Here is an 18,584-nt window from a genome sequence, read left to right on the forward strand (position 1 = left end):
GGCCTGAATATAAATTACTTAAGGAATAAGTGAATCTTTGAATCTCCTTTTTTTTCATTTAATCAAACCAAATTAGAGGAGAGAAGAAAGAACAAAAACTTTTGCCAAATTCTTTTGATGTAGGCAGGAAGTCAGTAAACCACAACCAGATGAATTTTCCAAGCAGCTGTTCAAGCAGAAGTAGTTTGTTTGACTGATGAGAAGTTACAACCAGGAGCTAATAGATACCAGAATAATGCACAGACAAGTTTTTATGTTGATACTGATATAAATAATGGTGAAGCCTTCTTTAATAAAAAATAAATAAATAAATAAATAAATAAAGACCAGAGTTTCTGGGAGTTTCTGAGAACAGTGTCTTTGGTTTTTCATTATTAAAAGGCTTCACTTTCTAGAAGTGTTATTGCCGTCTAGTCTCAAAGCAGCTGTCCTCATCCCAATTTGAAGGGATGATTTCCCTTGGCAAGAGGGCCTTGCATTACTTTGACGATATTTATTCTTTATAGTTATGAATATATGGACTAGAGGTTATTCTGTTATTTTGTTGACTCGTGTTCAATAATGCAATATGTTTTATATGAGTGAAATATATGGATATTACATCATTAAAAATGAATAACAGACAATAGCTCTTTCTGCCCTGTTCATAACATGGCATGACTTTGCTAAAGACAAGGTACAGTACACGTGTAGGGACATAAAATAATGAACAACTTAAAGGAATAACTGTGAAGCAGCAGATGCGTTAAAATCTGAACATTCATTAAGTTTCAAAAATGGAGAGTAGTTTTTTATGTAAACAAAGTTTTCCAAAAGTTGGAAAAAAAGCACAAATATCTATAATCATCCATAATCCATATCCATAATTGTAAACCTGGGAGAAGTTAGCAGATGTTTGCCTGAAGACCAGAGATTACACGTTGGGTTTTGGGTGTTTTCTTTTTTTTAAAGGAGAACATTTGTAATGCAACATCATCGTTACTGCTCTGTGACCAGTGTTGCACTAAACCCCAATGAGATGCATTGTGGGGGGGTTTATCTTCCATTATAGCACGTGAGATGGAGTATACTGTTGTACTGTAAAAATGTATCTATATGCCTCAGTGACAAAATCCTGCAGGCATATTTTACTTTGAGGCTGGATATGTTCAATATGATACCGTAGTGTGTAGGTCTGATAGTTGTTTTCTCCACTCTTTTCCTGCAAACAACATCTCATCCATACCACCTCTCATCCACAGTACAGCAGCAGGTTTGGCTGTTTTCCCAAACAATCAGGACCATACACATAACTACTCATGACAGACACAAGCTGTCCAGAGCCTAGCAGCCCATGTGTCTGGTGCTCTGCCTGGCTGGCAGTCAAGATATCAGGAAAAGGTGCTGACCCAGGCTATGGATTTCCACAATGTTCAGCAATTTTCCTATCTAAGGGAAAGGGCTTTATCGTGAATTTTAAGATTTTTTTTGAGAAATCTTTTCATCTTAGTTTTTCCTGCTTCACTTTGTGAAACTTAAAACCTTCCTGTGCATGTCATCTATTATAGTGTATGCCCATTTTATTATATTTATCTGGACTGGAAGAGTGAAAAAGTGGACCAATTAAGTTTACATCATAGACTTTAACAGCTTTAATAATTACACATATTACATAAAGAATTTATTTATCTCCTTGCGTAAAATGTCGCTTTGCTGCAGCTTTATTATAATTGTTTAATATTAAAGATGGTAATGTCTTCAGTGTATTAACATGAAATCCAATGAACCCGAAAACCTAAAAGGCAAATATACCTCTGTTTCTATCCAAGTGCAAAAAATAAAAAAATTCTGCTGTCTTTAATACAAATACTGACCTTTCCAGATAACCATGACGCTCTTATCTAACAGAAAGGGGCAAATGCAAAATTCTGAAATTATTTCATGGAAAGACTAACACGACTGCAAACTGCAGAAGAGTACCCACAGGAAAGGAGTGATATTCAGGGGAGCAGGTCTCCCTGAGGGTGGCAGATAAAATTAAATAGTGGATTGTGGTGTTGTGGGCCAGGTATGAAAGGTCGTTGTGTGACAAAAGCTGCTCAAGGGATTTCACTGAGCAAAACATAAGGTCATGTTAAGTAACTGTGGGCCGGCGGCACCGAAGAGTGTTGTTCCTCAAACATGTGAAAGCGTCTCACTCATGAGCCTCAGTTTGCTCATTAGCAAATGTTAGCATTTTATTACACCAAACTAAGATGCCATGTTAGCATTGTGAGCATATAATAACATACAGAAGTCAGCATTTAGCTCAAAGCATAAACTGAAGCGCTAATGCAGCTGTAGATAAATTGCTCTTGTTGAAATATCTTTGTCCCGTTCCTCAAGAGCTTCCCTTCCATAAAAGTTTTGAAAAATAAACAGATAAATAGACTCAATTCGATTTATAGAAGATGGGACACCTCTGGGCTTGAGGGACTTTGGGGTTTCTCTGCAAAAAAAAAAAAGCTTTAAAATGTATGGAAGCCTACACTTAGAATCAATTTGACTTTAAACTCGCTTCATAATTGCATTTACTTTTTTGCAACTTCAATAAATCATAAAGTCCAACTACAAACTCTGAATTATAAGAAATACAATCTACTCTGTTCTGAAAAACCACCACTACATTAGCAGTGATAAAGTGTTGTGGTGTTATTGGATTCGACATGTGCACAGGTAGTATGTATGTAGTACGGAGAAAAATGTTGCCATAAAAATGGGAATTTGTGAAATATATGTCCAACATTGCTGTGCTTTACTGTGTTGATATACAGTGTAAACATACGCATCTATCAGTAAAATGAAACATAAAAACTGTAAGCCATCATTTCAGCGCAAACATTACATCAAGCACAGGTGCTACGCTGCCTATCACCTCCCCTCCAAAGGCCCAGTGGCAGCTTTGCAAATACACAGTCTGGGGGTGTAGAGAAAATATATAAACATCCAGGCGCATTTTATACAGAACCACACTCCACTCAGTTTATGGCCTCGGTGGACTACAAGATCAACACACACATGTTAGACTGGGTTGTTTGAGGCCAACGCCTGAGGATCTAAAATACTCCCAAACTTGGCCAGAACACTGAAGAAAAAGCAGATGTTCACTGCTCTCACCAGCTGCTGTGGAGAACTTTGGAGAAGCTGGGCATCATTGTGTATTAGTGTTACAGACTCATCATCTCACATGAGTCTGGAACAGCCAGCTGTAGAGTATTTCACAAGTTATATCCTGTAGTAAGACACAATACTTGAACCATATATATGTCTACATAAAATATATTCCATACTAAATACAACACAATATAGTCTTTTGCTTCCAAGACAGCAAAAGTCTAATGATGATTTTTAATGTTGACCCACAGACAAAGTAATATGCATAAGGAAAAAGAAAGACAGAATTTATGATTCTGGCATCATTCAAGCCTTTCCAAAACAACAATGCCAACAGCCACCAGTCATTTCAAAGCAGCAACTTTGCTAACAAATCTTGGTGTTTAACAAAACGTCGAGCTTGTAGTACCTGTCACTTCTGCAGAATTTACAAACTGCCTTGGGTAATTTCCTAGAAAACCCAATTCAACTTCCAGAAAAACTTGCATAATTTCATGCCAGTGGATATTAATGAAGTCTGCCAGGCACATTAGCTCATTAATAATATTGCAGATTAACCTATGATGAATTGGAAGACTGCACAATGGACTGTTCTGGCCCTGCTGTGACCAGTCTCTTATCTGACCTTTACAGATACAAGCAGCAGAAGACACGGGAGACACAGAGACCCTTGTGGGGCAGGACTAAGACAGCAGATGTCTCCCTCATAATGGAGAGGTCCATGGACCTTTTTACACTGTGTCAGTATCCAATAATAGATTATTTTAATTTCTACAGACACTTGAAGGAAAATTGGTCTTGAAAGCTTTAAAGGCTGGAAACACGGAGTTCTGTAGACTCGTAAAGCTGATTTTAACAGTGGTTTCTTCTCCACTGCCAAACGTAAGAGAAATCATAGGAGTGCATTTGAGGTGTCGCCTGTACATGAAGTATAGCTAAAACAGAAGAAACACTTGTGTCTTTTTATTGTGTTGTATTTAAATTGCAAGGGGTGAACTATATTTACAGGAACAATTAATGCACCATGTGAATGGAGATTCCATGACCCAGATTTGTTATTGTGCATAGGTGCATATAACATCAGTATAGTAGAATGAAGGGATTATAAGGTCAAAGGCAGTGTTTCTTCCAATAGCCCAGAAAGATATGATGAGCATATAAACTCCCACCCTCCAAACTAAAAAAGAAAAACTGTACAGCCTCTCCAACCTCCCACTAGCACTGCATTAACATCAGTGTAAACAGCAATGGGGTGAGAAAGATGAATGGTCCCGTCGAGCTTCAAGGAACCCTCAAAGTTCCAAAAGGGAAAATCTAAACTAAAATGTAGTTTACTGTATAAATTATTTCCACAAAGTGAGACTCTGTGAACATGAGCACATCTTTCTCTAAAGCTTCAGTCAAGCTACAAACCTCGAGCATTGTTAGGTGAGAAAATATGGAACTGCAGCAAAAATAAAGCTGTGGTGGAAAGTAAGTAACTAGATTACACTTTTAGCTTCAATTCAAGGGGCGTAAGAACGAAATACAGCAAGTCTTTAGAAATTATGGAACTTTTAGTACATTTATGTACATATTTGTTAGACAAACTAACATAATTTTAATATTTAGGATTGTTTCTACACTCGGATTAAGAGAGAGTTAATGACCGCCTGAGGAAAGAACACATGGACACCACCAGATCTCCTCCATTAGGATGACGCAGCCACCTTCAGTTGCTGCTTGTTGGTGGGTCTTTCTGCTCTCTGCTTTGTATTTAATAACGAAAAAGCTACTTTCTTGGGTTGAGATCAGGTGACTGACTTTGCCATTAAAGAATAGCCAATTTCTTTGCCTTAAGAAACCCTTGAGTTGCTTTTGCAGTATCCTTTGGGTCATTATATAGCTGCACTGCAAAGTGGCATCCCATCAGTCCAATCAAGCCTAATTTGTCTGAATCTGAGCAGAGAGTATAGCCTATACACTTCAGAATTCATCCTGTTCCTTCTATCCTAAGTCATAACATCAGTAAACAATAGTGACCCTGATCCACTGGCAGCCATACAAGCCTATGCTATAACATTGCCTCCACCATATGTGACAGATGATGTGGTATGCTCTGGATCATGAGCTGTCTCTCTCCTTCTCCGTGCTTTTCTCGGTGTAAGTTTTTGGTTTTTATCGGGTTTACTTTTTTATATATGAATTTGTGTATTTTATAATTATTGCTTGCTTTAAATTTCGCTTTAACTTAAACCAAATTGTTATGAAGCTGAAAAGATGTGCTAATGTAGAATCAGCCTTGCAAATTTGCCTGAAACATAAATGTAAATAAATCCGGTGACATCTCATCCTTAAAAACCAAGATGAGGTGGTGAATAGTGCACAAGTGGCTGGATGTTAAGAGCAATAAAAATATTAAATTTTTTTCATTCTGCCTATAACATACTGCGTAATCATTAGTTTCGAGTGCAAATGTGGGCCACAGTCATCTGTTTTAGGATGCGTTTCACCTTAAACACAACATGAGACAGCACTGCTACTGAGAGCTGCTGAGCTGTGCTTCATATGGGACCATCAGCAGAACCGGTTCTCTCAAAAAAGCGCAAATGTAGCAAAGCTTTAGAGCTATTCATCTAGGTCAAGAGAATAAATGCAGTTGGTTACAATGAAACAAATTACAGAGTCATACTACCAGCAGAATCATGAAGTGACACAGAATAATGATTTTCAGCATTCTCCCATATCTCTTACTTTGCCTTCACACATTCAAAACATACACACAGGCTACAGCATGTTCCCTCAGTAATGCATCAGCTGTTCTTAGTACACAGGTTGAAGAGGGAAGATTAAAAAGGGAAAGCTTGGAGAAAACTGGGGGTGGAGATGTATGCTGAAAGAATTGTGGTCATTTGTAATGGTCACGGGGCACAATAAAGAATATAGCGGATGTTGCTCCACAGAAGATATTAACATAGTGACCTGCGTTTAAGGTTGTAGAACAGACGCTCTACAGTCAGCATTGTGCAGGTGTGTTTGCATGAATCTGCATTTCAGCATGTGCCTGTGCATTCAGAGTGAGGAGGGTCAGAGATACCTCAACGGGCGCAGTGTCTGAGTGAATAAAGATCATTATTGTAGAAATGGAGATGGAAAACCGGGAAATGGCAAAAGAGGAAATCTAAAAAAAAAAAAAAATGGGCACACTGGGAAAATAAGAAGAAAAAGGAAGAGTGATTAAAAAAAAGTCTTATGTCCAGCTGACACAGTGTAGCGTTTATGTGATTATTTTTCTGTCATTTAATGACACTTTGATTGGGGGTTTTTCTAAGACAGGAAATGTGTAGGAGTTCAGTTTTTTGGTATACCAGTTTGCAAATTTAACAGATAATGAGGAAAAAATTTTAAAAAATCAATCAGTGGTCAAAATTGTGTGTACGCTGTACTTACTCAGAATTAGCCATGATCCTGGGTGATGGAGGAGATAGAGATGTGGTGGAGGTTGTCAAAAGGTTTCCACTCACTTCTGTCTGTTTTAGTGCTGCAGGTCAACTTCCCACCTGAGAGATGCTGCTTTCATGCTGAACCCTGAGAAGAATACATTCATTACAGTACAGTACATAAAGTATACAAGTATCCTTTTTAACAACTTATGGATATAAGTGTAAATGTAGGTAAAATCAGCCACACCTCAAATTTCGAAATTGTGCACGCACACTGTTAAACACTCTAATAATGCCAGTTTTAACACTGTCACAATTTTAGTGCACTAATTTATTTACCGTTTACTTACTCTAAATTGTCGTCTTTCTTTAATGCCTTGGAAAAATTTGAAATTTGGCAGCTTGCTTCCAACACATAACTCGTGGCCAACACATTTTATTATAGTGATCTGACATTTGATAGTGTATCAAACTGGCTTTCCAAATTAAGCTTCTTCACAACATAGTGATAAATATCTGTTGTGCAAGCCCTGCAAGTTTTCAAAAGTGGCAATCAGATTATAATATTTACAAATATTAATAATCTGAAGTCTACATTTTGTGCGGTTATTTAAACAAAAAGACTAGCAGAATCTCAAAAGAATACACAGTAAAACTTGTGCAAAAGTAAACTTTTGCTCAGTCATAAAGCTTTTATCTTCTCTTCTCTCTCAAATATTTAGCACTCCAACAGAGTTGGAAGCATGTCAGACTTCCCACGCTCCATCAGAGTAATAATAGCACCTGATATAAACCTGCACTGATTCACTTGCTGTCATGAGAGAAACTAAATGACAGTTGTGTGTGCAACTACTAACAGATCCACTCTGCACTTACATGAATTATGTGGCACAAAGGACCTACCTGTGTGAGATTTACATTGTTGACGGGTAATTGTGCCTCCCGCTGCCCCCTTGCTGATAGAAATGTCTCTCTCGGCGGTGATCAATGTAAGTGAAGCAGCAGCAGGCTCGCACGGTGTGTAGGCTGCAGCTATCCTTAGCACTTTTGCATTGGACGAGCACCACCACCGCCGCCGTTGCTGCTGCTGCTGCTTCCGCTGCTCGGATTTCAGTGCAAAACCAAAGAGGGGCTGAAGCTCAAATGCAAGAAGCATCGTCACTCGGCAAGATCATATTAGCTGTAATTGTTATCAGAGCGGTGAAATAACGGCCCTTTAAGTGCAGCCTCCTCCTCGCTGAGATTGATGAGGCTTGATCCAGATCCAGATCCAGGTTCCGCTCCCCAGCCGAGGGTTTCCCCGGCGAGCGCAGCGGGGAACCCTGCGAGGGGAGCTGTCCAGGTGCTGAAGCGAGCCCCGATGAAGCCTCGGGTCTCTAACGACCCCCTTCCACAGCTGCAGCCGGGCAACGCGAAGCGAATTTCATCCAAAGGCCACCAAAACATTGACGTTTTTGTTCCGTAGACTGACAGTAGCCAGCGAATCGTGTGACATTTGCATCGCTCCGGTCACGACATAGCAGTCTAAAAATGTTGGCCGTGGGGTGGATGTGTGTGTGCGCGCGCGTGCGTGCGTGTGTATGTATGTATGTGTGAGAGAAAAAGAAAGCCTGAGAGTAATTTTTCTCAATTCCCGAATGAGGCCAATTTGAGAGCGGATTATCGCCACAGATGATTTTATTAGCTTTACGCCTGGTTGGTCGTCCCTCTCCGTGTCATGAGCGTTTTTTATGGTTTCCCAAAATAAAGATACTATGGGAATATAAATTGCCTTTACAGCAATTGGCTTAACCGTTTGTCATTCATCGGGATTAGCCAGTCGATGGTTAAAGCGCACATCAATCAGACTGAAGCGTCTCTTCCTTTATTTAAACACGCCTGGACGTGGGCTGCTGGAGATGTTATAGGCTGAGGTGCAATTTCAGGGTGTGCGCAAAAAACGAAAACCGGTGATCTAAATTAACTGTAGTTAGCCTGTAGTTACAACCGAAGACGGATGCTTAGCACCCAGTGGGCTCAAAGGATGTCTTTCAAAGATTCACAGTGCGTTCAAAAATAGTGGGTTTAAGAAAACAAGATAACAGATATCTATTTATATTGTTTTTGGGTGTAATTTATTGAGATGAGCAAAAGAGATATGATTTGGCACATTTAGAAAAGAACTTCAACACCAAAACAAGTTTGTTCATTAAGCCATTTAGATTCAGTTTAATTTCTTCTCCAAAAACGATTAAAGATGGGGAAAAATGAACACAAAGAGAAACACATCAACTAAGCTGCAAATAGTCTTTCAAAAAGTAAAAAATAATGTACATTTCTTGAAAACATCCACTTTTTGCTACAATCATTGCAGTTTTTACAGAAAACGTAAGCCATTTTTCAACATACAACTACCTGACAAACACAGTATAACTTGGAAATTGCACCGTTATCTCAGTTTTGTTTTTTTTTCAAAGCAACCAGAGAATGTATTAAAAGACAGGGCCATCTGAGGAAAAAGCCAAGATGTGTATAACATTACAGCGTCCTAAAGTATTGTACAATTCTGACAGCTTTTCACATTTCTTCAATTATTTCCAACCATCAACACCTGCTTTATAAAGTCAGAAAGTGCAGGAGAGCCAATACTAAAAGTAAGTAGGTGTCACTTGCACACCCAACAGGGCAGCTATTTGGTCCCATTCTCTAGGAGCTTAGTTAGCTGATGTGACTTTAAGCCCAACAGTTGGGAGCAGGTAGTGGCAGATGTAACTTAGCGTGGGTGGGTGGGGGGGAGACAAACTGTATTTTCTGGACCCAATTCAATAATTGTGAATCCTATCAGTATGAACTTGTAGGCTACAGTGGCGTGTACATTATCCATTGGTAAGACAGATGTGTAAAACCTTGGCTGGATGTTTTGAGGAAGGCCCAGAGTCATCACATGAATTAAAAGTGCATTTGCAGAATCATGAATATTAAAGTGCCCCAATTATACCCCAAGTTTTTTTGTTTGTTTGTCTTTTTATGTATATAATGGTTTTCAAAGTTACCGGGAGTTACACGTTCCCATAGAAAACACTCCTACTGAACTTCCTGAAACTTCTCCTTTGCAGGCCAGGCTTTCTTCAGTGACTTATCTATCACTATGGAGCACAGTGACACAGTACCAGCCTGGCTGTCTGACCCAGCTAAGCTAACCATGAGCAAAGTGCACCAAATGATCCAATGATGGCTACAAATCCCAATAAGATTAAATCCTTTCCATATTTTTTCTGGTTGTGCTGCCATATAACAAAAGTGAATATGAAAGTGTGATGCAAACAGAGCCCATCAAGTAAAGTAGGAATTCTCAAAGTAATCTTCAGCTAGTCGTACTGCACTGCTAAAATACTGATGCTATAGCAGCAATTTAAAAAAAAAAAAAAAAAGAAAAAAAAAAAGCATTTACATAAGCAAGTTACAGAAAACAGATGTGTTGTGATTTCAGTTATTTACATATAAAATGATCATTCACAAAGAATGTCAGAACCTCTTCATAATGTGGCTAATACTTTATGTTGCTCTGTGTGTACTAAGCACGCCCTCACGTTCATAGTGCCATCTGACCAATCAGGACCATCTGGGATTTTCCTAACAAACTATTAAAGATATGAGGTAAGAAACAGTTCTGCAGCACTTCATAGTGCATGTGAGCCAATTCCTTCAGATACAAAGTAAACATTGCAGTTCCTAAGTGAGCATAATAGGGGCCCTTTTTCTTGCATTTTATTATATGTGCTATATCACATTCTTCCGAGTTTGTATTGTTATGTCTGAACTGTATGAATGCACTGGTTTTAATATAAAGCCTGGGTTTCCACACAGTCTCCAAGGGATACTATGCCACATGCTGCCATTACACTGAGGGTTAAAAAGATTACTGTTCGTCTTTATGAGTAGGAATAGTGACAGCGATATTCTTCTATGCTGTACCGTTACTCTGTACACAATGTTTGTTGCTCTCGACTGCTGTTACAAACAAAAGCATGACGTGTCATCTTTCATCCTCTGTGTTGACCGCTGCTGCGGGACATTCAGCCTAGATGGACCAGGGTCATGACAGTAGTGTACTCGTGCTGCAGGTTGTCCGTGTCAGTGTCACACAGTGTGTAGTCATCTTTTATGATTCGGTCGCAGCCAATCTCGCCGTTTCCAAACAGCCCAAAGAGCGGGGTGTTGGGGAACACCTTGCGGAAAGCATCTGCCTCGACATTGCTCTGGTTGTTGTAGTAGTTCTGCCCTCTCCCCACGCAGGCAAACATAAATCCCAGGGTGTTTTTCTCTGGAATTTTGGCTGCCTTTAGTCGTCGGATTGTGGCTTCAGCCGCTTTTGCGCTGATGACGTCTTCCTCCAACAGCACAGACGCCCCCTGAACTTTAGGCCCACTCAGGGCCAGGCCTATCACACCATATGAACCCTGGCTACAGCTACAGAGTGAGAGATCATGGAATGTGTGAGTATTGTAGAGTGCATACTGAAAAGGCTATTCATAATTTACCTCAGACACTACCAGTTAATTATCAAAATCAATTACATCCTATTGGTAGTGAGATAAAGGAGATACCCAATGGAGAAATATAGATGTCAAACTTCTGTTTTGAACAGCTAATATTTACCCTGTAGCAGTAGATCGTGATTGTTGTCTCTGAGTGGGGGCAGTCAATTATACTCTTGTATTTTTCCATATACAGACTGAAATACCATTTGATAAACTACCACAGGATCAGACCAAAAATATTTGCAGGAAATCCACTACTACATTTACCCCATAAAATATCTAGTTTACACTCGGGAAATTAACTCACCAGTATCTGGAAGGAGCGAAGGCATTCTCTACCAGGCCTCCAGCAATCAGAGCTTTGGTCTTCGAAAGCGGCTCTAGTATCTGGTTAAGGAAGCGTGCGCCTCCTGGTTTATATGCCTCATAGAAGAAAATCAGTATCACACGTAGCTCTGGGTTGTCAACTAGTCCTGGAAAGAAATAACAAAACAAAACATTAAAGATTTTATTGAAGTTTATATTATTGAATAACTAACAAGCAGGTAGTCGATGCTTACCTGCTTCTTTAAGGGCTGTCGGGGAGATGGTTCTCTTACAAAAGTGAAAAGGCTGGATCTGGACACCCTCAATAGCTGGAAGCATGATTGCAAAGCCAGCTCCCCCATCTTGGTACTCCTGGGGAGGGTTGCTGCAAGAGCCGCTGGGTGTCACTGTACAGAGAGCCAATCATGAAGCACCATAAAAGTATACGTTTTTATGCATGTTTTAATGGATTATTTGTTAACCAGCATCAGCAGCATTGTTTATCCTTATACTTAGTTATAGATGTACTGAAAACTCAAATGTTTAAAAAAGAAAAAAAATATTGAGCAGAGGTATGACACAAGAGGAAACCAGTGGTGACCTACTAATGAAGGAAACAACCCTTAAAGCTTTACAGTTTTTGACAATTGATATTACCATCAATAGAACCAAAGAAGAAATTAACTAAAGCCACCTCAAGGAAATTCTCTTTCATTTTTCATTTGAAGTGAGAAGTTCACCAAATGTATCTAAAGTTTCAAAGAGTCACCATCTAGTGGCTATGAGAGGAACTGCAGCTGGTAGTGGATTCAGCACTGAACTGGGTGTGTGCTACAGGGGTGAGAACAGTTTTAAACATAGAACCAATGTTTAAGTGTTACTACACAAACTCTCAGCCTTATCTGATTAAAGATCTAATTTAGTTGAATTAGCTGGGCGTGTTGACCCTGTGGTGACCTTAGGCTACTATATCACAAAATGCGAGTGTTATCACAAACGGCTGAGGCTTCCATTAAACCTGATAGACGATGGGAGCCTGATAAGCCATCATCTTGAGGAAAGAGAACATGGCTGATGGAGTGTCACTTCTGCAGAGGGCTGTGATTATATAGAGAAATGGGGAGCACAGCATCAGGCAGACTAGGCAATCTATCAGCGAGAGAGGCACAGAGATGCAAGCCACCAGTGGTACTTTCTAACTAGGCAGCAGTGGTGGGGATTAATGCGAGTCCTCCCTGCTGATATATGAAGTATTCTCCTTGAATATGCTTGAAAAGTGGTTAGCTTTCATATTTAGAGCATGGTAGTATATTAACCAAAAGCCACATTTGTATCATGATAGCTTTGAAACTCATTAAAAATAATAGTGTTTTATATCAAATCACATGATTTATTTTGGTTTGAGGGGGAAATTTTATTTTCTTCCTCATAAATGAAGAAATATGAGAGACAGAAATAAGGAACACTTACAGACTATTCCTGGTGTAGCAACGCCCATGACATCACAGCCTCTGGGGAAGAGCTCGTTCAGTTCTGCGTCGAGACTGTTGCGACTCTTTTTTGCTTCAGTGGGGAAAAAAACATGTTAATGAGAAGAAAGGCCACACAAGTGTACTACTGTGGAAACACATTACGTTGTGATTAATACCATTAGGGCAGCATGTGATATATGTCCATTTTGTTTTATAGCATGACGATTCCAAACATACAGTCTGAATGACAAAGCATTAGCCATAGCAACAAAGTGGACTAAGAGTCTCCATGTCCCCAACTGCTCTGCTGCAGGGCTCTTTGCCCACCTTGTTGTTCAAAACTTTTGGGGATCTGGGTTTTGGTTTTGGAATTTTCTTTCACTATATTTACACTGTACAGACTTTACTTATTCTTTTAAAAGCAACTGAAGACATTTTTTATTTATACAGATAAGATTTTGACTCGCTGGTTTATGTTTTATTCTATTATGCTTTATATTGTTTTTGATATGGCTTTTTATTTTTTGTACTTCATCGTAAACAAGTCCTGACTTGTGTCCAGTTTGTTTGACACCGCTGAAATTGCTCCTTAATAGTACACAGATTATAAACTGACTAGTCTATTAATATTATTTAGAATATCCCATCATAAAATGAATTTTTGATTTGACTAAATAATAAACAATACGAAAACACTATGGATGCCATATAAGTGACACATCATATACTATCATTTACAGGAGTGTGCACGGAGCCTGAGGAAAAAAGCCTTGGTTAACAAAGATAAGTAAGCATCAAAATAGTTTTTTCTAAGATCCAGTCACACAGCACACATTTTTCCCCTAGTGACCACCACCTGCTAATGAAAAATGTGTATTCCCCAACCAGTTGCAAGTAGTTATGGGAGACTGCTAGCAGTCGCTAAAAAAACAAAAAAAACAAATCAAGTCTTTAAAGCCTTGTTCATGGCGGCCCAGAGACCAGTCAGTCAGTGACCCCCTCCTGATAACCAGCAGTCACCAGTGAAATAATGTATTCCACAACTAGTTGGTGAATGGTTGCTAAAAGTTCTTGACACTCGCTATCATAAAATTGGCCACAAAGAAGTTAACAGCTCTGCTCCAAAAACCTTGTTGTAATTGTTCTGGTGACTAGCAGGTTACTGTAGTCGCAGTAGTAGTAGTTTGCATAGAAGACGAAGACTTGTCTGTCAGAATTTCCAAAATACTTACCAGGCAGTAGTGAAACTGTAACACAAACCATAAAAAGAAATGCTTTTCTCTGTTAAAGTCACCATTTTCATTGGTTTCAGGGGTAATGCACAACTTCCATGCAAACTAGGGCAATCACAACAAGGTTTGTGGTGCAATTTCACCCAGTGAGTGCAAGCAATCACACGCCAACCTGTTGTGGAATACACAGTTTTTCCCTATGGACGGGAAAGGTTGCCATTGGCATCAAGCGATCTCTAGGCCTGTGTGACTAATGGGAGAGGAGACAGAAGATAGTGGACCTAAATCCATAAAAGAACTGTAATTAAGTTATCTAAGATGCTTTGAACAGCTTCATTTGAGAAACTCGGCAGGTTTTTCACCTTTCAAAAACTGTTCAGGGTGCAACAGTTTTAAAGTTTTCTAGAATTCAAATAACAATGTTCTCTGTATGCTCTCTTCAAACAAACGCTTCTAAAAAACATGTGCAACGTTGTCTATATGGATAGAATAGGTGCACCTCAAATATCATTTCAAGGAAGTATGGCAGGTAATTAAAGATACCAAACAAACACTAGCCTGCAAATGTTTATACAAACAGACTTACTGTTACAAAATGACACTAAAATAAGCTCTTATTAGAAGTACTTATTTATAGAATATGTTGTAAAGACACTTCTGCTTTCCTAGAGGATTATGCATTTGGTGAGGAACTTTGTCGCATGGAGTCACACAAACCACCTGCAACTCAACACCTCAAAGACTAAGGAACTGGTTGTGGACTTCGGGAGGTCCAGAGAAGGTCCACTGCCAGTTCAGATAGAGGGGGAGGAGGTGGAGGTGGTCAACAAGTACAAGTACCTCGGGCTGTGGGTGGACAATAAACTGGACTGGTCATGCAACACAGAGCACCTGTATAAAAAAGCCCAAAGCCGACTGTACTTCCTCAGGAGGCTGAGGTCTTTTAACATCTGCAGGAAGCTCCTGAGGATGTTTTACCAGTCAGTGGTTGCTGGAGTACTTTTCTATGCTGTGGTGTGCTGGGGGAGCAGCACAGCAAAGAGGGACTCATCCAGGCTGGAGAAACTGATCAGGAGGGCTAGCTCTGTGGTCGGCATGAAGCTGGACACTCTGGTGACAGTGGCAGAGAAAAGGACATTAAAGAAACTGATGGACATTATGGACAATGCTGGGCATCCTCTGCACACGGCCATAAACAACCAGAAGAGTCTGTTCAGTGACAGGTTGCTTCTCCCCAAGACAAGAACTAACAGACTTAAAAACTCCTTTGTCCCACACGCCATCAGACTGTTTAACTCCTCTCTGGAGGGGAAACAGGAGGACAAAGGAGGGGGGAACAACTAAGCTGCAGTGCCTCTGCACCTCACTGTACAATACCTTGTGCAATACTTTTTGTAAATAGTCAACAGTGCAATAGACTCAATACTTGAAATGTGCAATTCACTTGTATTTTTATTTTTTATTCCTATTTATTCTATTTATCCCCTTTGTATATTTTATTTATATTTGTCTCTGTATTTATATATGTGTGTGTGTGTGTGTGTGTGTGTGTGTGTGTGTATATATATATATAACAGTTCTGTAACTGTAACTTCGGTCGTTGCTGTGCTTTTTTTGGAAGTCGAATTTCCCAGAGGAACCCACCCGAGGGATTAATAAAGTTCTATCTTATCTTATCTTATCTTATTTGCACCTTGCAGTTAAGTCAATAATAATGTATGAGAGAGTTGTGCCTTAAGGGAAGTATACAGTTTACAAAAGAAATACATTTTGTACCAACCTTTGTTCTGTTTGTAGCAAAAGGCTCCTCCATTGAGGATCTCAGAGTCTGCCATTACCAGAACTGTTTTAGGCAGCAGGTATACTTTCTGTAAAATTATTTGAATTAGAGTTTTTAGAAAAAAAACAGTTCCTGATCATACCCTCCTGAGAACCAAACAATAAAGTCTCTTTTAGCTTAACTTTTTTTTGTGTGATATCCTGCCTCTTTGGAGCTAAAAGAGGTTACACAAGCACATGAGATATCATTGGAAAGGCCACGATGTCCTCTATTCAGTACATCAGGACATAGTAGGGTAGTTCAAATAAGTCAAAAGATATAGACCAAAAACAACCCTCCATTACAGAGAACATAAGTGAATAGGCTGGGTCTCAGGAGGATATGTATAACACAAAGTTCATATCATAGCAATCTTAGTAGCATAAAGGCTACATATCTTTTGAGATTCTCCACTTCAACTTGAAATCTTTAATACTGCTTGCACGTGCGCATTTGTGATGCTCTTTGGATTTTCTCCATTGTGTCAAAAATGCAACCCTATAACTTAAATTCTATGTTGGGGTTGAGGATGAAGTTGTAAGTAGCCAAATCTATCAGGTAAGGTGACCACAGTTCAGATTGTTTGGAGCAAATGTTCTCCCTGAGACACCTCTGGACGTTACAGAGAAATTCTCTGAGGTATGCATAATAAGGAAGGTTCCTGGCTTGATGCAACACCTTTTTGCTTGAAGACAGCAGGGTGTTCCAGGGAGGACAGCAGGTTGGTGCCTGCTTATAGCAGGAGATCTAGCTCGCACCAATGTGACAAGAAAGGAGGGGGTGGGGTCAGTTTGATACAGATGTTAATGTACGGCCTTTATACAAGTGTGAGGCCCATGGTGAACTCTCGGGAAGTGTTTGAAATAAAGCTGAACAAATTTTTTGCGCGATGGATAGCTTACTCAAGGAGTGGGTAGCATATAGGGTACTGGTATGCTGTTTTAAAACTATTAACCAAGAGCTGTCTACTCACATTTATCTTTAACGTTTTCATTTAGTGTCACTAATTATTTAAATACCATTCTATGAGAGTTTTAAAGTTTACCTCCACTTCTTCGGCTAAGATGCTATTGAGGGCATGGGACTCCGTGCTGGGATGTCCAGAGGCCGACACCCAGGTCAGCTGTTGCTGAGTCCTAAGCACTCTGCGAGCACAGTTTCTCCAGAGTCTGCACACACTGAAACGGTAAAAGATAAACTCTGTCTCACTTGCTGACCAGGTACAATCGCTTAGTTAAAAAAAAGAAAGAAAGACTCAGCTCGTCTTTATATCCAGGCAGAGTAGCTGAAAGCAAGCCCTTGATTAGAGTCCAACAGACAATAACAACCGCTAGGCTAGCTGCTGCTTTAGCTCTTCCGTAAGTTTTTGCGTCGGAGTTTCACTTCTATCGGCGGCCATTAGCGTTAGCTCACAGTGATGCGTACAAAGATCAACCACCTACCTCGCGAGCTGGAGAAGCGATTTGGTTGGTATGAACGTAAGAATCCTCTCAACCACTTCCGCAACATTGCTGAGTACGTACTCTGCCTTAGAATCCGGAAAAAAATCAACAAAATCTGAGTTCTCGCTCATGTTTCGCTCTGTAGTAGTCGTGAGACTCACAACACAGACTCCAACTACGAACTTCGACCCCTGCACTCCCACCGCTATAGAGGGATAGCCTGTTTATTGGCGCCTCCCTGCGGCGAGGAGGAACTATAGCAGTTAAGGCACCCCTACAGGCATGTGAAAATCTTTCACTTTGATCCAACACATAATCAAACCTTAAATAATTGGATGATAAAGATGATTTAATTTATTTTTATTAAAGGTACAATTCGGGCATTTTCATCTCTAGACCCATATGCCTTTGGATGAGAGCTGTAACAACAAGTTTAGGGAGGTCCAGTTGCCTTTTTCCCCCCAAGCTAGAAAAGTTTAATCTTGTGTTTGCCTTTGCATGTTGAGATGGCATCAAGAAAACTTTTTTTTTTTAACACTACTATGCAAATTTCTTGAGTAACCCTTTATTTCTTTAAATTTTGCTAGGAAAATGAGAAACAGCCTGAACTCTTGTATGTAAACTTTCTTGAAGTGGTTTTCAGAGTTCTCCAGGTTTCTTGATGATCCCACACTTCTTCAATAATGTTCAAGTCCAGGTTCTGAGGATTCATCACTCCAAGACCTTGACTCCTTGGAAGCAGGCAGTCAAGGTCTTGGGGGAAACTCAAGCTTCTTTCTTCCAAGAACAATTAACAATTGCAACAGCCAGGTTGATTCGCATATTTATTTATGATTTGTACATCTCCAAGATAAAAAACAAAAATGAGTGTTTCAAAAAGAAAACACCTACATAGATAAGTACGCCACAAGTATTTAGTTTGCTTAGTTGAAACAATATAATGAGTTTCGCTACTGTGCTAAGAATTCCTTCCTTGCTAAACTGGAAGAGAATATCACTTACAGTGAATACATTTTTACAATACAAAAAGAAACTAACACATAAGCAACTTTACAAAAGTACACATAATAAAAGTCCCTTTCATAACCTTGGCTTAAATTATGGCTTCATTCATGACGATCATGTGCAGTATATTCCCCAAAAAAGTGCAAATTCCCCACACGTACATGTAAACAATTAAAGATGTACAGTAAACTTTAAATGACCTTTGACTACAGTGCATAAAGGAAACTGTAGATG

At 39.6% G+C, this 18,584-nt stretch overlaps 2 protein-coding genes across 3 annotated transcripts in view; both read right to left on the reverse strand.

The window, feature by feature from the left end:
- The window catches only part of LOC309704169 (transmembrane protein 266-like), a 50,886-nt gene extending 42,503 nt beyond the window's left edge, over window positions 1-8,383 (reverse strand). Inside the window, exons 1-2 of one of the 2 annotated variants that reach the window (XM_082529196.1) lie at window positions 7,458-8,383; window positions 6,562-6,699 (exon numbers count right to left, since the gene is read on the reverse strand). In XM_082529196.1, coding sequence (XP_082385322.1) covers window positions 6,562-6,575 — 14 coding nt within the window. In that variant the 5' untranslated portion in view covers window positions 6,576-6,699; window positions 7,458-8,383. Of the gene's footprint in view, window positions 1-6,561; window positions 6,799-7,457 lie in introns of those variants that run through there. The other variant, XM_082529197.1, reaches the window with a different exon arrangement.
- Window positions 8,384-8,734: 351 nt separating this feature from the next.
- On the reverse strand, window positions 8,735-17,550 carry fbxo22 (F-box protein 22). The gene is made up of 7 exons (XM_082529221.1): window positions 17,346-17,550; window positions 16,949-17,081; window positions 15,865-15,952; window positions 12,851-12,943; window positions 11,635-11,787; window positions 11,382-11,547; window positions 8,735-11,003 (listed from the first exon to the last, which is right to left on the reverse strand). Exons 1-7 carry the CDS (start codon window positions 17,474-17,476, stop codon window positions 10,610-10,612), a joined length of 1,158 nt encoding a protein of 385 aa, XP_082385347.1. The 5' UTR covers window positions 17,477-17,550; the 3' UTR covers window positions 8,735-10,609.
- Between the last annotated feature and the right edge of the window lie 1,034 nt (window positions 17,551-18,584).

The sequence above is a fragment of the Aulonocara stuartgranti genome, assembly GCF_965226115.1.
Source record: "Aulonocara stuartgranti genome assembly, chromosome: 1".
Taxonomy (NCBI): Eukaryota; Metazoa; Chordata; class Actinopteri; order Cichliformes; family Cichlidae; genus Aulonocara; species Aulonocara stuartgranti.